This window comes from Papio anubis, chromosome 15 (assembly GCF_008728515.1).
Source record: "Papio anubis isolate 15944 chromosome 15, Panubis1.0, whole genome shotgun sequence".
Lineage (NCBI taxonomy): Eukaryota > Metazoa > Chordata > Mammalia > Primates > Cercopithecidae > Papio > Papio anubis.
Genome location: NC_044990.1, coordinates 83,240 through 106,054, shown reverse-complemented (window position 1 = coordinate 106,054; position 22,815 = coordinate 83,240). Strand labels below are relative to the sequence as shown.

Sequence of the window (22,815 nt, the reverse complement as noted above, 5' to 3'; positions counted from 1 at the left end):
TGTGTGTGTTTTAAATAGAGATAGCGTCTCGCTCCGTTAACCAGGCTTGGAGTGCAGTGGCTATCACAGCTCACCGCAGCCTCAAACTCCTAGGCTCAAGCGATCCCGCCTGCCTCAGCATCCCAAGTAGTTGGGACTACAGGTGCACACCACCACGTCCAGCTTTTTATTTTTTGTAGAGACAGGGAGTCTCGCTATATTGTCCAGGCTGGTCTCAAACTCCTGGCCTCAAGTGATCTTCTTGTCTGGCCTCCCAAAGTGCTGGGATTACAGGTGTGAGTCACCACACTCATTGCTGTAAGTTGTGTATTAACGTACAAACTGGTGCCACCTCCACTAATGTATCCTTTAATCCTAAACAACTAAAACGTGAGACTGTGTTGCCACAATTCTGACGATTTCTCAAGCTTTTTCTTTCTAGTTTTTTCTCATTTACTGAACATGTTAATACTTACACCCCCTGTGACAGCACATACACTATTTTTTTAAATAGGAGAAAACTGAGTCAGAGAATACCCAATGCATGTTGCTCAACCCTCCCATTTCTAGAAGAAAAAAAAAATGCACAAACCAAAACAAGAAAAGGGAAGCCAGTCTCTTTCCACGACAGCTCAGAATAACCCGAATAAACACCAAAAAAAAGGGGGCTAAGCATGAAAGCCCTTTTCATCTCCACAAGAACAGAACAGAAAAATACACGTTACAATTTCAGGAGACCTCAGCAACTTCTGGATCTTGCCTGAAAAGGAAAAGCAGCTCAAAAGACCCTTTCAGAGAGAGAAGGTAGAGAACCTTCCATTGTGAGTTCAATTATGTGTTAAAACGGCCTTGGATTTTTAACCTAGAAACACTTGTATAAGTAGTAACCAATTCAAAGCCTTCAAGTAGTTGCCAGACCATTCTGACTGCCCCAGCTGTCCCACAGCTGCCTCTGCACACGGCCTTGTGGAGGCCTGTACCCACCTGGTCGCATCCTGCGTTCACCAGTTCCTGCAGCATTTGCCGGTTCACTTCTGCAGCTGCAGAGGTGCCTGATTCATTAGCAAAAGGCAACAAGGAATATCTGATTTCCCTCAAGGCTTTCTGATAAGGTCCGAACTTTGGGGTGGCTCTCATCTGCTGCTGCTGTCTGGCGGCATCTTTGCTCCCCAGGACTTTGGCATCCAGGGAAGTGTCACTGTTTGGGCCCACAGGTAGCCCCTGAGCCGAAGACTTGGATGGCTGCTTTAACCCCTCACGGATCTCCTGCAGTCGCTGCCGGCTATTTCCAGAATAAGTTGTGGCAGGAAAAGTCTTTGGCCTCATTGTTAGTCCAGTTTCCTTTTACCATAAATACAATCTTCTTAAAGTGTTTTATTATTTTTTTTAAAAAAAACTGTCAATAGTATCAGTTTGTTGTAAACATACTTTCAAAATAATTTCCTTTTGAAAATGTTCTTTCCTTCAATTTTTGTAGTTCCTATGGAGAACCTAAAATTTTCCAAAGTCTTCATTTTGAAGATCGTCACTCTCTGAAAAAGAAAATAAATGGGAGAGAAATGTTCATTTGTCGTTTTCACACAATGTTAATGCTATTTTTCAGAAACGAACAGTGATCGCGGAAATATACCACTTGGAAAGAAAAGAAAGAACGCATCACCTCTCAGAAATGACAAAAATACTGTTCAACCATGGTTAGAGCACATGACATCTAGGGCTGTCCCAAAATGTTTCCTGTAATACGTAATCTGCAACAAAGTAAATCGCTATAAATATTCAACTCAGGGCAAGAACAGTAGTATCAACAACTGACAGCTCATTTAAAACATTTCATTATAATAAAATTTTATTTTGAAACCCACAGCTTGAGGAGTATTTAGAGTTAAATGTTCTACATGGGATCTTGGATTTCTGGCTTGTTCCTAATAACCAATCAACTCCTTGTCCTTCATCCCCATGGCTTTACTAACCTCTCCCTTCACATGAGATGTGGTCCTTCCATATCTTTTTAGAAAACTTTCTGAACTTCTCCTTATAAAACCCTCCCAATTTCCTAAAAGACACCCCAAAGTCTGTCACATTAAAAGAGTCCTATGTTGCAAAGGTTTCAACTGCAGTTTTCACACACACATCATGAGACTTTGAAGGTAACTACTTCCTTGATTTTTTACAAGGTGGCCACTTACCAGCATTTGGACCTAAATAGTAAAATTAAAATTTCTTTCTTGTAGCAACTGATACTGACATGGAAGGGGACTGGTAACAGCATGTAGGAAACTTCTCAGAGTGCACTATGGCCACACGAACGTCCAATGATCATGTGGATAAGAGTTATGAGTCCAGAACTACGACTTCAGCATGGAAATGGCCTTGTTATGCGGAATGTGATGTCACAAAGGCACCTTCCAAGAGTAAATTCTACCTACTCCAGGCCTAGTGCACGGCCTACTCTGCTGTTCTTTGATTCAGAAAGCAAAATCCAGCCCAAGTTGATCTGAGTTGACCTCAGCAGCCAGCACAGGTCTCTTGTCACAAGGCTGGGTGACCCTGGACCAGTCCCTTGGCCTCCCTCAGCCCCACACTCCCTGCTATGTAATAGGGACAGATGCTTAGGACAGTGGTGAGCACCAGGTCAGATGACAAGGGTACCAGGTCCTGCGGTACTTGGGACACACAACACCCTCCCTATTCTTCACCCCGTGGCGACTGTTTATCTAACCAGCTGCCCTCGCTCAGGCAAGGTGCCCGCTGGTGGGAAAGGCAGAGCCAGCACCCCACACCGTGCCAAAGCCCTTAGTGACTGCCCCTTCCCTCACCCAATCCCCTTACTCCACAGAACTCAATAAGCAGATTTCGAAGGATAATCATTTTGAGTTCTAATAAAATGAAGAACAACTGATCCAAAAAGAGTACCCTTTAAACGGGGATGGGCAGAGGGATCTGGATGCTCAGCTTACGTAAGGAACTTTGTAACTGTAAACCGTGACCCAGCTTCACAGACTTTTTCAAGCGGATAAAAAAAAAAGGATAGCTAACATTCACCCACCCTTACTACGTGTCAGGTGCAGCTCAAAGAGTTTATCTACATAGATCTATCATACAACCATACGCAATAGCAAACACTAAGAGATGACATTTGAATTACTAGTCCTTGCTTAGATGGGAAGGGGATTGTAAGCATTTTAACTATCCCCTTTCTCAATGTAATTGTGAGAGGATTCCATTTAGAAGGTAAAAGAGAGACTAAACAAATTTCAACATGAAATCTCTATTTTAATACACAATATAATATAGTAAAGTCACTAAAATGACTGTGTTAAGACTGTGCAGATATTGAGCTATTAGATCCAGGTACAGCCCAGATCCCCTGGGGCCTGTACTGGCCACATACCAGAAGCCTAGAGCTCTGCTTAATTGGTGTAAAATGGGGCATATTGCAGCCACACTCATTTCAGTGACTTTGTGTTCTAAGCATCTGTTTTGAAATACCTAACTTTGTAAAACCATAGCTTCACATTCCAACAAAAACGGAGAGGTTCTCAACGTGATGCCAAGCAGAATGCAGGATGCTAGGAGTGACTCGGAATTCCTATAGGAATTCACACAAATCACTTTGTTTCCAATCTTTAGTTTTCTTCCCTTTCTTTGAAAACTAAAATAGAGAAAACACAGCCATACTATCTTCACAAGAACAATCAATGCAAGAGAGGGCCTGACAATATGCGGAGAGTTTCTTCACGTCCAGAACATTCACTCGGCCATCTACTCATCTAGCCCATCCACCCTCTATCTACCCTACAAACATTTATTAAATACCTACTCAAGGCCGGGCGTGGTGGCTCACGCCTGTAACCCCAGCCACTTGGGGAGGCCAAGGCGGGCGGATCACCTGAGGTCAGGAGTTTGAGACCAGCCTGGCCCACATATAGTGAAACCCTGTCTCTACTAACTAAAAATAAAAAAATTAGCCAGGCATGGTGGCAGGTGCCTATGATTCCAGATACTCAGGGAGGCTGAAGCAGGAGAATCACTTGAACCAGGGAGGCAGGGGTTGCAGCGAGCCGAGATCGCACCATTGCACTCCAGCCTGGGCAACAAGAGTGAAACTCCGTCTCAAAAAAAATAAATAAATAAACAAAAACAAAAAAAACTTACTGAATCTCAGGCACTGATAGGATAAATGAAAACAAAATCTCGGCTTCAGCAAGTTTACTGTCAAGTGAATGCTGGGGTGAGGCAGGCAAATAAACAGCTTCAAAAAAAGAGAGATACCTGGAGAATAAAAAAGAAAGAGCTCTAAGGTAGAAATAATTAGACCTGAGTGTCAGGAGGAATGGAAATCCAGCTAGAGGGAACAGCATATGCAAAGAAGCCTTTAGGCTCCACCTACCACGTTCAGGTCTGTGCAGTTCAGGCTCTTCCTGGAGATACAGGAGGTCAAAGGACTGGGGGGCCTGTGGGATGAAACCATAGAAGTCCCCAGAGGCTCAATTCGCGGCCATGTTGAGTCTGGACTCAGTGCAGAGGATGGGCAGCCACTGTCTATGGTTCAGCTAACGAGTGACACGGCCTGAGTGGAAGGTGGGCTAGAACGGACAAGTGCAGCACTTCCTGGGTGAGGAGCAGCAGCCCCGGGGAGCAAGGGGAAGGGGTTTCAGGTCTGGAATGAAAGGCACAGATGCGGGGTGGTGGGGAGGGGATGCTGGCATCGGCGTATGGGGCATTTGCCCAGCCAATGGCCTGCCTGCTCAGCCATGAAATGGAGCTACCAGGTGAGTGGATGGCTGAAGGCCCTCCCAGCTCACTCACATTCCTTAGAGGAGCAACCATCTGTGATATGTCTCTTTTTACCAGCAGTGATATTAGCACGGCACAGAAGGGGCAAGCTGTTTTCCACTCAGCTATGAAAGGGCAAGAGCCACAAGAGACAATCCAGACTGAAGAAAAAGAACCATGAGAAAGTTCCATGTTAAAGCCAGGATGCAGGGATGTCCTCTCCCCCATCACACGAGCAGACAGAAGGGAGCTGGGGGTGGCTGAAGGAGGTCCTGGTTGACTCTGAGGCTGGAAAGCTCTCTCTGAAATCTGCTCTAAAGAAGGGAAGCTGGCCGGGCGCTGTGGCTCACGCCTATAATCCCAGCTCTTTCGGACGCCGAGGTGGGCAGATCACTTCAGGTCAGGAGTTTGAGACCAGCCTGGCCAACATAGTGAAACCCTGTCTCTACTAAAAATACAAAAATTAGCCAAGTGTGGCGGCACACCCCTGTAGTCCAGCTACTCAGGAGGCTGAGGCAGGAGCATCCCTTCAACCCAGGAGGTGGAGTTTGCAGTGAGCTGAGATTGCGCCACTGCACTCCAGTCTGGGTGACAGAGGGAGACTCTGTCAAAGAAACAAACAAACAAATAAATAGAACGGAAGCCGCTGAAAGCCAGGAGGAACAGTAAGGCTCTTGGGGGTGGAGGAGGCAGGGGCAATCCACTTATTTAACATATATTTTTTAACAAATGTTCACCGAGAGAACACACTCTTGTAAACAGCGTCCAGATCAAGTGTATCATCACAACCCCACAAGCCCTGGCCCCCACAGACCAAGGGGAACACTCGAGGGGAGACACCTTCATGACATCTAACACCAAGGATTAGTCTGACCAGTTTTTGAACCGTATACCCAAGGAATTATGCAATCTCTACTCTGCAGTTCAGCACATTTCGTTCAACACATATTCATACACGTGGTGTATAGCAGAAGCCTGTCAGTTGTCACTGCTGAGTAATATCCCCTTGTACAAATACACCATAACTTATGCATCCATTCTACCTAATGGACGTTTAGGGTGCTCCTGGTCTGGGCTATTATAAATGGCGCCGCTGCCACTCAGGGTGCCATGGCTCCAGGCCCAGAGCTGTGAGGAGCTGCAGCGTGGGTGCCCAGCTCAAGGCCTTGCTTCCACCGCCGTGCCAAATACTTCCCAGTAAAAATACTTGCTGAAGAGTGACTGGCAGAGCCCCTGAAGAGACTGTAAAAAGGCACCCCTTCCCCAAGAAGTTTTTTGTTACTATTGTACAGTACCAACAATTTTCCCTGGGGAGCTTTCCGGAGCCTGGTGGGCAGAGGCCCTGGCCCACGCATAGACACGCCTTGATACCACAGCCACGTGAGGGGGGCGGGAAAAGGCTGAGTCAAATGGGGGGCGGGAACAGGACCCCTGAGGCATAGGAGAGAAAGAAACAGTCTTAGTACAAGGGTGATCATGTGTGCGCTCTAGAAGATGTGTGACACATATGCTGTGTCAGGGAGGTGAGTCTCTACTATCACCCAGGTCTTCTGTGAGTGGCTAAAAGTCTCCAAGTAGATTGCACATGCCCTCATATAAATCCGTATACATGTGACATGAGACAAGCCCTCTTATATGCAGGGCCCTTGAGCAGTGCACCACCTGAACACCCACACAAGGTGTTCCTGTTACTTGGTCCTGAGGATGCAGAAAGACTGATTCGCCTCTGACTTTAAGGAGCTCATAGCTCAAGATGAGAAGGCAGGAGAAAATCAATTATATAAATACGCTATACCATGTGTCATAATGGAAGTTTGCCCAAAGAATTATGGGGATCTGAAACAGAGAGTAGTTACAGGACAAAGAAAAGTGGGTGCATTTGGCCGGGTGCGGTGGCTCACGCCTGTAATCCCAGCACTTTGGGAGGCCGAGGTGGGCAGATCACGAGGTCAGGAGATCGAGACCATCCTGGCTAACACGGTGAAACCCTGTCTCTACTAAAAATACAAAAAATTAGCGGGGCTTGGTGGTGGGTGCCTGTAGCCCCAGCTACTTGGGAGGCTGAGGCAGGAGAATAGTGTGAACCTGGGAGGCGGAGCTTGCAGTGAGCCAAGATTGCGCCACTGCACTCCAGCCTGGGTGACAGAGCGAGACTCCTTCTCAAATAAAAAAAAAAAAGAAAGAAAGAAAAGTGGGTGCATTCAATAGCACTAAGAGGTAGAACTCACAGGAGTAAGTGATGCTCAATGGAAAGGACTGATATGAAAGATGAGCCCAAGTTTCTGGTTTGAAAACTGGGGCCAGTGGTGGTGCCATTCTCTGAGCCAGGAAACCTCACCTGTCTGGACAATGCGGCCCACCAGGAGAGCAGCATCAGTGGTGGAGGAGGAGGGCAGTGACCAAAGGTGAAAAAGCACAGGGCAGGCTGGGTTCAGTGGCTCACACATGTAATCCTAGCACTTTGGGAGGCCAAGGCGGGAGGACTGCTTGAGCCAAGGAACTGGAGACCAACCTGGGCAACACAGGGAGATGGCGTTTCTAAAAGTAATTAAATAATTAGCCAGGTGTAGAGGCACCTATGGTCCCAGCTCCTCAGGAGGTTGAGATGGGAGAATCACTTAAACCCAGGAGGTAGAGGCTGCAATGAGTCAAGGTCGCACTATTGCACTCCAGCCTGGGAGTCAGAGCGAGACCCTGTTTAAAAAGCACAGGGTGGGGAAGCTCACTAAGGACTGGGTGTGCAGTGTTAAAGAAGTGGCTGGAGGTGGGAGGCCCAGGTCCTTCCCCAGCTCTGGCACTGATGGTGTGGTCTGAGCCTGTCACTTAACCTTGCTGAGTTTCAAGCTCCAGCACGGTACCAAGGGTCTAACACCCGCTACTGTCTACCTGACAGGCTTGCCCTGAGGATCACAGTGTGCTGTGCGTGACAGCAGGCTCAATCTGTAATGCATGACACGCTGATCAATTATCACCATTACTAATTAAGGATTTATTATAAGTTAGACAAAAAAGGTTTAATAAGGCCAGGAGCTAAGAGCACGGAAAAATTACCAAACTGAACACAGAAACAGGTATTCCATGCTTGCTCCAAGTGACTCCTTTTTATATTTTAATTTATTTTTTTGAGAGAGTCTCACTCTGTCGCCTAGACTGGGGTGCAGTGGCTCAATCTCAGCTCATTGCAACCTCCACCTCCCAGGTTCAAGCGATTCTTGTGCCTCAGCCATCTGAGTAACTGAGATTACAGGCGTGCACCGCCACACCCGGTTAATGTTTGTATTTTTAGCAGAGACAAGGTTTCACCCTGTTGCCCAGGCTGGTCTCGAACTCCTAATCTCAAGTGATCCACCTGGTTCAGCCTCCCAAAGTGCTGGGATAACAGGCGCAGGCTACCGCGCCCAGCCAAGTGACTCCTCTTTAAATCAGTGTTTGAGAATGATGCTTAGAAAGTTAAAGGAGCAGGGGAAGAGGAAAATAAGGCAAGAATATAGAACATAGAATGTAGATCAGGGGGTGATAACTCTTCCTTTTAAGACAAAAATTATCAGTCATTGTCTTAATGAAGGACTGAGAGAGAGAGTGTGTGTGTCTGTCTGTCTACATACTGGAAAAATAGAGACAGTGTTAAACTGAACATTTTTTAATTTAATGAGTTGCTTGTACTTAAGAAAATAAAATTACATGAAAATTAATGTGAAGCAGTAAATAGAGGTCAGTTCAATAATGTCTGTGTTGGCTAAAAAAAAAAAAAGAAAGTTAAAGTAGCTTTCTTTTAACTGTAAAGATAGAAAAGCACAGAGAAGAAAAGCTTAAGTCATTCCTCTCCGAAATGTGCCTGCAGCCAGGCGCCAGGTTGCTCAGTTCTGAGTAGCGTCTGAGCCTCAAGATGCTGACCGCAGCTCAAACGCCAGGTCTGGGTTGACTCTGTGATCCTGTGCATGTCAAACGCACCAACGCATCCTGTCCTCCCCACCTTGCAAAACCTTTCTCTCAGCTAGAAAACTCTAACCCTGGGCCAGGCACGATGGCTCACGCCTGTAATCCCAGCACTTTGGGAGGCTGAGGCGGGCAGATCACAAGGTCAGCAGATGGAGACAATCCTGGCCAACATGGTGAAACCCCACCTCTACTAAATATACAAAAATTAGCTGGGCGTGGTGGCACACGACTGTAGTCCCAGCTACTCAGGAGGCTGAGGCAGGAGAATTGCTTGAACCCAGGAGGCGGAGAATGCAGTGAGCCGAGATCATGCCACTGCACTCCAGTCTGGCAACAGAGTGAGACTCTGCCTCCAAAAAAAAAAAAAAAGCAAAGCAAAGCAAAGCCCAACCCAACCCGCCTGGCTCACTCCTACTCCTAGAACCTCAGCCTAGGACCCTCCCGCAGAAGGACCTTCCTGACCTCCCCAATCTAAGGGACCACACATGTTCACTCCCAGCCCTTCCCACAGCACCATCACTGGCTGGTGTCTTCCTCTTGAAGAAACTGATAGCACCATGAGGGCAGGAGCATCCTGTTAGGTTTACCCCCATCTACTCCCAGGCATGTGCACACAGGCCCATGCAACATCTGCTGAAAGACACAGGTAGTCACTTAGCACCGAGTCTGCATCCTCAGTTCCACAATGAGGACAAAGCCTGCCAGTGTCACCCCAAAGGTCTAAGGTGATGAGGAGAACGAAGCCTCAATCAACAGCAGTGCCTTCTCTGAAGTTTAACATGCAGGTCTAAATGAAATGTGCCCGAGGGAGCTTCATAGAACAAAAGTCGCAGGACTATGGTATATTATTCAGTTATAAAAAGGAAGGAAATCCTGTCATATGCAACAATAAAGATGAACTTCAAGAACATTTTGCTAAGTGAAATATGCCAAACACAAAAAGGAAATACTGTATGATTCCAGTTACGTGAGTTACCTCCAGGATGCAAATTCATAGAGACAGAAAGAAGAGAGATTACCAGAAGCAAGGTGAACAGGGCATTTTTATTAAGGGGTACAGTTTTTGTTTGGGATGATGAAAAAGTCTTTTTTTTTTTTTTTTTTTTTTGAGACGGAGTCTCGCTCTGTCGCCCAGGCTGGAGTGCAGTGGCCGGATCTCAGCTCACTGCAAGCTCCGCCTCCCGGGTTCACGCCATTCTCCTGCCTCAGGCTCCCAAGTAGCTGGGACTACAGGCACCCGCCACCTCGCCCGGCTAGTTTTTTGTATTTTTTTTTTTAGTAGAGACGGGGTTTCACCGTGTTAGCCAGGCTGGTCTCAAACTCCTGACCTGGTGATCCACCCGTCTCGGCCTCCCAAAGTGCTGGGATTACAGGCTTGAGCCACCGCGCCCGGCCGAAAAAGTCTTATATATAGACAGTGGTGATGTTTGCAGTAATGATGCATTTAATGCTACTTAACTGAACTGTATACTTATGAATGGTTAAAAGGATAAATAGTATGTATATTTTTCCTCAATTTTAAAAATGGGGAAAAAAGTCTCCTAACTACTCCTGTTTAGCAAACTCGTTTGAACAACAGCTCCCTTTTTAAACATAGCTACATGGCTGGGCATAGTGGCTCACGCCTATAATCCTAGCACTTTGGGACCCGGAGACAGGCAGATCACTTGAGGTCAGGAGTTCAAGACCAGCCTGCCCAACATGGCAAAATCCCCCTCTACTAAAAATGCAAAACTTAGCTGGAAATCGCTCGAACCGCGGAGGCGGGGGTTGCAGTGAGCCAAGGTCATTCCACTACACTCCAGCCTGGGCAACAGAGCGGGTCTCCATCTCAAAAACAAACAAACAAATAAATAAATAAACATAGCTACACAATGAGAAGACTGGACCTAGGGACTGGGTAGAACATAGCAGGGCAAAGTCTCCACACGAAGTCCGAACCCCAGGGCAGCTGCACCTCCCCACCCCACTGGCCCTCCACCACACAGACACTGACTCACAGCAGAGCTGCGCTCCTAGAGACACTTGGGGTGTTAAGCATCTGTGGGTGCCCCAAACATTGAAATAATAAAATCAACCAGGGTGGTCAAGTCTGGACACTTCTATGTCGATGTCTATTTATACCTGAGCTAAGAAATACTAAGTGGCTGTGCCCTTAAACAGAAGCCAGATCAGGAGTCCTGGTTTTTCTTTCCTTTTCCATTCCCCCCTCAACATCTGCTTATGAAAAATTTCAATCATACAAAAAGGTTGAGAGGATTATTCAGTGACATCCCTAAACCTACCACCTGGTTTTGTTTGGTACGGAGGTAGGGGGAGGGCCCCACACCCTGTTCTGATTTTTTCTCCATCTCCCACCACAGTGAGGCACTAGTCCAGGAATACCACAGGGGCTGTCCTTGTCTTCAGTGAACACGCAAAATAGTACCTACAGATAAACTGTGTTCTTGCCTCAGTACTTTAGAAACGATGAAACTTTCCTTCAGTTTCATAAAGAATGAAAGTATTTTTTTCAGCTTGAGACTGTGTATTTTAAGCTTTAGTTTGAAGACAGTTGATTTCATGACCAAATTATGAACTTTTGAAAGAACTTTCATGAGAATACTCATCAGTCAAGACTGCAGCTGGAAATGAACAACTCTGACATACTACTATACCATTTTAATGAGACTTCACATATGGGAAATTTTTCTTTCACCAAGAGTTTTATAAATATGATCCTCATGGATGTGGACTTTAAAAAATGGGGATATCCGGTGGCTCAAGCCTGTAATCCCAGCACTTTGGGAGGCCGAGACGGGCGGATCACGAGGTCAGGAGATCGAGACCATCCTGGCTAACACGGTGAAACCCCGTCTCTACTAAAAAATACAAAAAACTAGCCGGGCGAGGTGGCGGGCGCCTGTAGTCCCAGCTACTCGGGAGGCTGAGGCAGGAGAATGGCGTGAACCCGGGAGGCGGAGCTTGCAGTGAGCTGAGATCCGGCCACTGCACTCCAGCCTGGGCAACAGAGCCAGACTCCATCTCAAAAAAAAAAAAAAAAAAAAAAGGGGATATCAAGCAAAGTAAATCTAACTTTGGAAATTTCTTTGGCATCACCAATTGATTTAAACATACTTTAAATAAGAAACCACAAACACGAATTTTAAAACTGTAACAACTCACAAAACAAAAACACCTCATTCTCTAAATCCAAAGCTGAGACAACTACTAAATCCCATGCTTAATATAGGTGACCCGTGTAAACAATGTGAGAGCAAAATTTTAAGCATGCCTTTAATTTGGTCCTTCCAAACTCAATTCCAACCCGCAATCCAATCCTGGAAAACGCTATCAGATGTTCAAGAATTTTTATTCTAATTTATCCTAGTGCTTCACAAACCCACACTGGCTGCCAAACACACATCAAGCACCAACCAAGGAACCAACCAAACCAACGCCTCATGGGACCGGCACTAATGACACACGTTGGCATTTTCTGAAGCAGGATTTCTTGGACCTAAAATTCCAGCTATTATTTAAATCATATCCCTACTATAATTAACTAGCAAAGCTGAAACTAAATCAGGCAGACGGGCCAGGCCTCCAGCCAGATGCTAAATGTCAGAATCATAAACCACTATGTGGATGTACCACTCCAGCACTGTCCAGGCCAGGAAGCCACAGGCTACCTCTCATAATGAGGGTCTTTGAAGAAGGCAGTGATCGCATTCCTTTGGGGATCTAGGAAAACACACTTTAGAAGAATTCCCACTCTCCAATAGCAGCGTCATCACAAGGCCTCAGAGGGTTTGGCATTGCCATATGTGCCCTGAGCATTGTGCTGGACACTATGAGGTCTCACCCAGGTAGAATAGGGTCTATTTTTTTTTTGGAGGGGCGGTGGGGGCAGGGTCTTACTCTGGTTGCCCAGGCTGGAGTGCAGTGAAAAGATCTGAGGGGAAGTTTTACCATGAGATGGGGTTTCGCCATGTTGCCCAAGCTCATCTAGAATTCCTGGACTCAAGCGATCCACCTGGCTCGGCCTCCCAAAGTGCTGGAATTACGGGCATGAGCCACCATGCCCAGCCAGGGTCTCACTTCTACATAAGCTTACAGTCTAGGGGAAAAAGACACCATCACATTCTCTATTAGACAGCTTTGTACATGATATTTTTATGATATTCATTATGCAAATACAAATGGCATAAAAAAACTGAGCTGTATAAGTCTGTACTGAAGATATCTCAACGGAGTGACCAAGTTGCAGATACATTATTAGTTCTTTGCAGCATTCCTAATAGCGAGCGACCCAACAGGATGGGCCATCTTACATTCAAGTTCATAGCCCAGCGGGGGTTCTCAATCGTTAAGAAAGCCTTGCCTCCTCTGTCCCCCTCCAAGTTTTGGATATGCTCCAGCCAGGGAGTTAGGACACCCCTCCCATTTGAAAATCACGGCTATGGACTTAAGTAATAAATACTGTGACTGCCCAAAGAATCCCTGCCTACTTCCATGGAGGGGCACAATTCTTCAGGAAGGTGTTGAGATTCTTTGGAGAAGGTATCTTAGAGAAAGGGATATTTCACCAAAATCAGAAAGGCTGAAGGGCTAGGATGTGATGGAGAAAGTGTGAAGCTATTCTCGGAGGATGGAACTTCCCATGAAAAGGTTCAAATGTGGGAGAGAAAGATGAACACAAGAGCCAAAAAATGTTGGGGAGGGGGCAGGTGTCGTGCGGGTACATTTAATGAGAAAATAGGAGTGAGACTCCCGAGGAAGAATGGAGTTAACTAGTAATGAACCATGTTGGCCCTTAGCATTCCTGCTCAAGATAACTGCCTAGAGGCAGCCAGGCTCACTATTCCAGAGGCCCACTCCTTTCAAAATCCAGTTTACATTCTTAAGATCCTTACCATCCTAACTGATCAAGGGTCTCTAGGATCTAAACTACGCCACAAGATTCTAACAATCACTGTTAATAAGAAATACAAACCATGGCTACAAAATACGGGATTTTTTCATTTTCCTCCCAGAAAAATTCCCATGTATGTCACATATTGTCACACAAACAAAAAGGATTTGTGAATTAACTTAAAACACTTGTCACAATTAACTTGACATGGTCTAGATGATAACTAACAAAGTCTTCCCAGGGTGAATGGCAAACATTAAACAATGCCAAATTTCCATTCTAATTTTAACATCATAACCAATGTCTTTATTTCCAGTATTACCTTGCTTTCTTCATACTTTCAAAATATAACTAATAACCACGTAACATCAGCCTTAAAAATACTGAGCGAACAGCTGACTAACAGTGAAACGAATAGCCCAAGCAGGGCTGCCCTCACACTGGGGCCATCACAGGGCACTCTACGTAATAAAGCCCATTACAGAGAGCAGCAGTGAACTAGTGTACAATGGGAACAATGCCCCGGACTTGTGTAATTTGAAGGCCAATTCCTTCTAGAGGAATTACTAAGCAATAGACTTTTTAAAAGAAGATTCCCAGAATGTTTAGAGCTAGAGGTCAGTCACTTCAATCAAGCCTTACCCGTCTTTCTGTTCATCAGAATATTTCGGTACTTTTTAGAACAGATTTAGTCAAGACAGAGTCAATGCATTTGAATTTATCTTCTGTATTTCTTCACGCCGTTTTTAAAAAGTCAGTAAGAAATACCGTTTAGAAGTTTCACATGATTTTAAAAAAATATAAAAGCAGCTTTTCAAAACTGGTGTTGGTATGGTTTTTCCAATACAAAGAACACCTCTCCCCTAAACCCAGCTTCCCAAAATCCTTCCTCTGTTTATGGTCAATTTATCAGCTTCAACTCCCATCCTACCCCGCCCCTCGGTGGAGTTTAGGAGCCCAGGGCTGGCTATTTACAACACAGCATTTAAAATAACAAGGAATCTTATTGTAAAAGCATTCCCCTCCCACCAAAAGAAAGCGCCTCCCACCAACCCTGTGATTTGCTAAGGAACATGTACGGCTCCAATTTACAGTATTTAAACTATTTCAAACTTGATGAAGAAGCCAGAAGAATCCCTTCCAGTTCTATAATTCATTGATTCTAGTAATTCACCTTGGTAATTTTGCAAGTACAGGATAGCCTCTGCTCAGATACCTTAAACTGCCTGCCTGAGATTTGGAAAGTTATTAAATGTTCACCAACTTATTTTCAAAGGAATGCCGGTATATTCATTATTCTATTATTATTATTACATTCAGTGCCTTCTATACCTGCATGAGACAAAATTTTGTAAGACACTGAATAACACATCTTGCTAATTAAATAGACGTCATAAACAGTTTATACATTCTCATTTTGGAATTTTTTTTCTGTTACTACCTTATTACAACGGTTATTTCAGAAAAAAAAAAAACTTAAAACATACAAAGCAGCTTACCAAAAATATACAAGATTTAGTACAAATTTCCCAATAATCAGCCATGAGTTACTTTTTCCATGATTAAGGGAAGGCCCCTCATCTTCTAAGTTAAAATTTTAAGCAGAACAGTTGTGTAAGATCACACACATTTTGTGATTTCGCATTCAAATTTCAGTATATTTGTTTGTTATTAAAATATGGGCAAACTTTCCTCTAAAAATGTACATATTTGTTGAATACTTTGTGAAAAGAGCTGTTCAGCTATTAATCTGAATTATTTACCGGCCAAACGTATACTCTATGGCTTAGTAGTTAAGGTGAAATAATTTTTTTAATGCTATTACATTAAAAACACTCTTGGCCGGGCGCGGTGGCTCTCGCCTATAATCCCAGCATTTTGAGAGGTCGGCGGATCACGAGGTCAGGAGATCGAGACCATCCTGGCTCACACGGTGAAACCCCGACTCTACTAAAAATACAAAAAACTAGCCGGGCGAGGTGGCGGCGCCTGTAGTCCCAGCTCCTCGGGAGGCTGAGGCAGGAGAATGGCGGGAACCCGGGAGGTGGAGCTTGCAGTGAGCTGAGATCGCACCACTGCACTTCAGCCTGGGCGACAGAGCGAGAATCCGTCTCAAAAACAAAAACAAACAACAAAAAAACACTCATATCCATCCTAGAGAAGCGTGAAAATGTGAAAGTTCTTGTTCAAAATTCTTGTCAGGTGGGGCGCGGGTGGCTCACGCCTGTAATCCCAACACTCTGGGAGACCGAGGCAGGTGGATCACCTGAGGTCAGGAGTTCGAGGGCCAGCCTGGCCAACACGGCGAAACACGTCTCTACTAAAAGTACAAAATTATCTGGGCTGGCGGCGGGCGCCTGTAGTCCCAGCTACTTGGGAGGCTGAGGCAGGAGAATCGCTTGAACCCGGGAGACGAAGGTTGCAGTGAGCTGAGATCGTGCCACTGCCCTCCAGCCTGGGAGGCAGAGCGAGATCCTGTCTCAAAACAACAACAACAAAATTTTTGTCAACAAAATCTGAAAGTTAAGTTCTCTCATAGTTATCCTCGCAAAATAGCATTTCTCATCCAAAGGCCTCAGAAGAGCCGCCAGCCGCCGAGCTCACTGGGGACCCTGCTACCGGCTGCTTGGCGCCCCGGTCGGGTGTGTTTTACCTTCTTCAGGGTCCATTCCTCGCCTCGCCCCCCGCGCCCACCCCTGGGGGCACTGGAAACTCGGACTTTACAAACGGGTTTGCTCCAGGCCGCACTCCATGCCCGAGGGAAAGCTCCCCAGAACTTCTGGAGTTGGGCAGCGATGGCAAGATGTGAACGATGTCAGAATCCCCATCTCCGGAGTCCGGCTGCGAGCTAAGCGCAGGTGAGCTTGCATCAGAGGAGAAAGCCAAGCCCCCGACACGTCGCTAAACTAGGGCACGGGAATGGCGTGTTATGCAACGGCCGCCGCTCGCGTGGCCACGAAAGCGCTCCCGCGGCTCGGGCCGCGTCCCGCCAAGACCGTGAGCAAACTCGCAGAGTCGGCGCGGCAGCCGGCCGGGAGACGCCGAGCAGGGCCTGGCCGCCCGCGGCCGGGAGGAACGGCGCCCCCAAGGTCCGGAGGTCTCCGAGGGGCTGACTGGCCCGCGGGCTGGCGGCGCGGCCGCGGGGAACGGGGTTGGGAACGTGTGGCCGGGGCTGCGGCGGCGCAGCCACGGGGGCTGAGGGGCGGCGCGGCCTCGGCTGCCGCACGGCCGTGGGTCTGTCGGCTCGCGGGACGACGGGGCGGCCGGCGGGGGCGAACAGGGCGGGCTCCGAACGACTGATTGGCCCGTGGGACGATGGCGCGGCCGAGAGGACGGCCCCGGCTCCGTGGGACCGCTGCGCGCCCGGACGCGGGGTTCCCGAGGCTGTCAAAGGCGCCCGGCCCGGCGTCTAGTGGAAAGCCGAGCCCCCGGGGACAGCGGAAGCAGAGGCGCGCCCGGCGCTACGGCCTTTCGGATCTGGGACACCGCCCCCGGCCCGCACCGCCCCTGCCCCGCCGTGATCCCGGCCGCCCCCGCCGCCGCACAACAAAGCGGCGCAGCCCCGCTGCCCCCGCCCGACGCCGGCCTCCAACTTCCCCGGCTCCTCCGGAACCGGCTCCGCTGGCTCCGCACGGCCTGGACGACGCGCCGCCGGGCGGGGGCGGCTCCGGGCGGGCGCGGACCGTGGGGGCAGGGCGCAGGGCTCCGTCCGGACAAACTTCCTCGGCCGCCCCGCCGGGCGCCCTTCCCGGAGCCTCGGCCCCGTGGTGGGTGCGCGGAGCCGCAGGGCTCGACCGTCTCGCGGAAACTCTCGCCACCCTCCCGGCGGCCGCCCCGACCCCAGCCCCCAGCCCCCTCACCTCCAGGGGCGCGGTCTACACCCTCGGGGGCGTCCTGGCCCGCGGCTCCCGGGCCTCGCGCGCCGGGAGACCGGGCACTGGTGGCTGGAGCTGCTGCTGGCCCCGCAGGGACGGGGGAGCCCCGGGCGGCGGCGGTGGCGTGGACGGCGACTGCTCCATCTTCCCGGGGCGCTCACGCCGCGGTTCCAAAGCGCAGACCCAAGTGGGACATTCGCTACATTGTTGGCATTCCACGGGCGTCACGTGACCCCGCCTCCCGCGTCACTCTCGGCCGCATACCAGCCCGGGCGGGGCGCCTGCGGCCCCTGCTCCTCCGCGGCCGCTCCGCCCAGCCCCGCCCGGCCGCGCTTCCTGCCTCCGGCCTCGACCGCCACCTGCCCGCGGCCTCCCTGCTGGCCTGCGGTAGCTCGCCGGGGCCTCTCGGACCTATTTGACTCTCTGCTAGCCGCCCCCAAAGTTGAGTATTTGCCCTCTCGACTGCACTTGTATTAAAAGTTGGTAACTGTTGTTAAAGTCACTATTCTTAAGTATCTCATACCAGTCTTGGTGGGGGGAAAAAAAAGCAGGTCTGAAGGATCCACCAAGTTACCAACTAGGGGCGGGACAGTAAAAATAGGGGCAGGAAAGGACAGACGGCTACTGGGACAGTGGAATCAAACAATTAAGAAGAACGTCTGCCAGATGTGTGGCTCACTTCGTAATCCCAGCACTTGAGAGAGGTTTAGTGGCGGCCTGAGGTCGGGAGTTCGGGAACCAGCCTCGCTGGACAACATGGAGAAACCCCGCCTCTACTAAAATACACAAAAATTAGCCAGGTATGCGGTGGCTATGCGTTCATAATCCCAGCTCTTCGAGACTGAGGCAGGAGAATCGCCAAAACCCCGTGAGAGGCTGAGTGCTGCAGCAGAGCTGAGATCTATCAGACTCTGAAAGCCTAAAGAATAAAAACAAAGGTCTCAGCCTGTCACCTAATTTTATTTATCAGTCTCGTGTATATTTTGTTTTCTGATAAGTTTTTGAGTGTAGAATATATAGTACTAGCAGCAGGATCGTGAGTCAGGCTCAGCAGGTCTGAGATTTTGGGATTTGGTACAGTTAGGATGCAGCATTGCACGGAAGCTGGGAGTTTCAACATTTCACCTGGGTGAAGTCAACCTCAACTTCCCTTTAATTGGACAAAACTCTGCAGAAATTTTTAAATTTTACCTCAAGTGTTCAGTACAAAGGTCACATCTGTGCACTCATTTCTGGACAGTCTCACCCAGCCTTCAGTCCCTGGTCCATCCCTCTCCTCCCCTTCCTTCAGTCTCAAGGCCTCCGCTCTTCCAGGGAATCTTCTCAGATCTCTGTTTTCTCTCTTCTTTGGGCTCTGATAATCAAACTGTAATCCCTTCCTGCCAGCAGAAGTGTGCAAAAAAAAAGAAAAAGAAAAAAAGAAACCATTGTGCAGCTTATAATTCAATTTCATTTTTCGATAGTATCTTTTTCCCCATATCTTGTGCTATCCAGATATCTTGTATTACAGTACTAGGTTAAATAAGTCTCCTGTTTGTAATATTCTGTAATATTCTTACTGGCATTACTCTGCTGTAATTCTTTCTACATTTTTTCCTTTTTTTCTTACAGACGTTGCCCAGGCTGGAGTGCAGTGGCACAATCATAACTTACTGCAGCCCACATCAGCCTTGAACTCCTGGGCGCAAGCCATCCTCCTGCCTCAGCCTCTAGGGTAGCTGGGAATACAGGCGCGCACCACCATGCTTGGCCTTGTTTCCACTCTTAAGCTGACTATACTTCCTCCACCCCAACCCCAAGTCACATGGCTGCTAATCTTTTTTTGTTGTATGTTTAAAGATCCTGCCCCTGCTCTGCCTCCAAAGATGTAAACATAATGTTAAAAACACATGTGGAATGAAAAATATTATAAAATAGATTTAATGGACTTTAAAATTTGTGCATAAAATACCTAATAAAAATGTTGCAGTTACAATGATCATTTCAGCATTGTTTACAGTAGTGAAAAAATTGAGAAAAACCCCAAATGTCCCGTCGAGGGGTAGGAAAATAAAAGGTAGATATCCAAATGATGGAATATACACAGTAGTTAACTTAATGAACTAGCTCTGTAGTTGTAAAGGATAAATGACGGTAGAAAGAATTCAAAAGCAGTGTGGAGTGAAAAAAAACCAGTTGCAGAACTATATATACATTGTGATACCATCTTTATAAATAATCAAAATCCCACAGAACCTAAAATGATCACATACTTTATATAAGTATAGACATAGAATGCAATATCACACACCAAATTCATGACAGCTGTTGCTTATATTAGAGGGAAGGAGGGAACTTGAGCGGAGAAAAGAAATGAAGACTTCAACTTTACAATGCTTTCTTTTATTTAAAAAATGGAAACAAAGCTGTCAAAATCTTAAAAGTTGTTGGTTCTGGGTGGTTGGGTTCAATGATGTGTGCTATATTATTCTTTGTGCCTTTTTTTAAAATTTTTTTTTTTTTTTTTTGGGACGGAGTCTCGCTCTGTCACCCAGGCGGGAGTGCAGTGGCCGGATCTCAGCTCACTGCAAGCTCCGCCTCCTGGGTTCATGCTATTCTCCTGCCTCAGCCTCCTGAGTAGCTGGGACTACAGGCGCCCGCCACCTCGCCCGGCTAGTTTTTTTTTTGTATTTTTTAGTAGAGACGGGGTTTCACCGTGTTAGCCAGGATGGTCTCGATCTCCTGACCTGGTGATCCGCCCGTCTCGGCCTCCCAAAGTGCTGGGATTACAGGCTTGAGCCACCGCGCCCGGCTCTTTGTGCCTTTTTTTAAAAAAATTAAAAATTTTAAATCTTATATGTATATTTATATATATATATATATGAGAATAGAGACAAATTGGAAACAAGTAAGTTTCCAAGATAGGGGCTTCGTTGGCAAAGCTGACACGCTCACATGGAAGAATGTTGTGATTAACGATTTGTGTTTATTAACATGGAGTCATTCGTTCCTTCTCATTTTTGTTGTTGTACATTTGGGTTTCTGTTTTGTTTTGCTTTGCTTTTTTCTGTTTTGTCATAGGTACCTGCTATGAGCCATGTGCTAAAATAACTCATACATGGGATAACATGGTAAGCAAAATCACAAGATTTATCCCCTGGTGGAGTTTATAGTGTGGTAGAGGTATTCAAGGAAAACAACATGCTGGGCATGGTGGCTCCTGCCTGTAATCCCAGCGCTTCCGGAAGCTGAGATGGGTGGATCACTTGAGACCAGGAGTTGGAGACCAGCCTGGCCAACAGAGTAAGCTCCCAACTCTACTAAAAACAAAAAAAAGGGGCCGGGCGCGGTGGCTCAAGCCTGTAATCCCAGCACTTTGGGAGGCCGAGACGGGTGGATCATGAGGTCAGGAGATCGAGACCATCCTGGCTAACACGGTGAAACCCCGGCCTACTAAAAAAAATAATACAAAAAAAAATCCAGGTGGAAGTGGCATGCCTGTAGTCCCAGCCACTGGGAGTTTGAGTGCAGGAATATGGACCCGGGAGGCGAGCTGCAGCAGCTTAGATCCGGCTACACTGCAAAATTCAGCCTGGGATACGTAGACTGTCTTAAAGAAAGAATAATAAGTTTGTTTTATGAGAGCATAATAAACTGAGATAATAGAGTTTTTGAAACTATTTTAAAGCCCAGAAAATTCAGAAAGCCAAATGTTATGGTAGTCTCTGGGGAGGATTCCAGACTTGTTCGAGAATCCTACATATCGAGCAGAAGATAGTTAATCAGAAACTATCGAAAACGCAAAAAAGAAATCTTAACTGTTGCACAATGGTTTTTTTTTGCGACACTTCCTCTGCTGGTGAAGGGGATTACAGTTTGATTATCAGAGCCCAAAGAAGAGAGAAAACAGAGATCTGAGAAGATCCTAAAGAGCTGGAGGCCTTAAGAGAGACTGGAAAGAGAGTAAAGGAGGAGGAGGATGGACCAGGAGAAGGCTGCGGAGATCAGTCAAAATAGCATTGATAAATGACCTTTATTAACAGCCCACAGAAAAAATTTAAAAATTTCACAAGAGTTTGTCAATTAAAGAGGAAATTGAGTTGACTTTAAAAACTATATTGACCTCGTGACTTACTGCCAGGATGTAGGTGGGTAAGAAGAATATGTTAGGAGAGCCAGAAGGCGCAGATTGGAGTATTTGGCTTCCAGCTCCATGAGCCACTCTGAATCTTTGCACAATCCCTGCTTCTGTCCCTGTACCAGATCCAAAGTCCTCAAATGGATACTGGAGCTGTTCAAAACTCACGACCTCACTTGCTAGTATATATAGTACTATACTATTTCCTACACCAGAAAACACTTATCAGAAACAAAATATACACGGGGAGGGGAGGTTGATTACATTAAATCAGATTAAATTTGGGTGTGCATCAGACGTTCTTTTTTGTTTTTTGAGACGGAGTTTCGCTGGTTGCCCAGGCTGGAGTGCAGTGGCTCACACCTGCAATCCCAGCACTTTGGGAGGCCGAGGCGGGCGGATCACTTGAGGCCAGGAGTTCTACACCAGCCTGGCCAACATGGCGGAACCCTTTCTCTACTAAAAATACAAAAATTAGCTGGGCATAGTGGTACATGCCTGTAATCCCAGCTACTCGGGAGACTGAGGCACGAGAATCGCTTGAGCCCAGGAGGTGGAGGTTGCAGTGAGCCGAAATGGCGCCACTGCGCAGCCTGGGCGACAGAGCCAGACTCTATCTCAAGAAAAATAAAATAAAATCTGCCTAACTACAGAAGAATGTTCTCTATGGGCAGTAGCATAAAAATAGAGTAGGATCAGACCATGCAAGACCCAGACAACCGAGAAGAAGGTATGCTTCATTGACTTGTTTCATTTGTTTTAGAGTCGTTTCATATCCATATACAGTACTTTATGTCCTTAACTAAATTATACATTCCTTAAGAACAGAGAAGATATTCTCCCCCAAAAACCATATGTAAAGAACATTTTAATGGTAAAATTCAAGGCCAGGTGTGGTGGCGCACACCTGTAATCCCAGCACTATGAGAGGCTGAGGTGGGAGGATCACTCGAGCCCAGGAGTTCCAGGCCAGCCTGGGCAACATGGCAAAACACTGTCTCTACAAAAATTACCAAAAAAATTAGCTGGGTGTAGTGACACATGCCTGAGGTCCCAGCTATTCAGGAGGCTGAGGCTGCAGTGAGCCATGATTGCTCCCACCACACTCCAGTCTAGGTGACAGAGGCCCTGTCTCAAAAAAAAAAAAAAAAACCAACAAAAAAAGTGCACTTAATACATTCCAAATAACAGTTTCAGGTTTTTCTTTTTTTTTGGTCTGTTTGTTTTTTGTTTTT

The 22,815-nt window shown here is 47.0% G+C and overlaps 1 protein-coding gene across 3 annotated transcripts in view; it reads right to left on the bottom strand.

Moving 5' to 3' along the window:
- The window catches only part of LATS2 (large tumor suppressor kinase 2), a 93,417-nt gene extending 75,694 nt beyond the window's left edge, over positions 1 to 17,723 (bottom strand). The window contains exons 1-2 of one of the 3 annotated variants that reach the window (XM_017951107.3): positions 17,449 to 17,723; positions 964 to 1,511 (exon numbers count right to left, since the gene is read on the bottom strand). In XM_017951107.3, the coding sequence (XP_017806596.2) occupies positions 964 to 1,305 (342 nt within the window). In that variant the 5' untranslated portion in view covers positions 1,306 to 1,511; positions 17,449 to 17,723. Of the gene's footprint in view, positions 1 to 963; positions 1,512 to 1,639; positions 1,670 to 2,165; positions 3,835 to 17,448 lie in introns of those variants that run through there. The other 2 variants (XM_009191569.4, XM_003913639.4) reach the window with 2 other exon arrangements.
- Between the last annotated feature and the right edge of the window lie 5,092 nt (positions 17,724 to 22,815).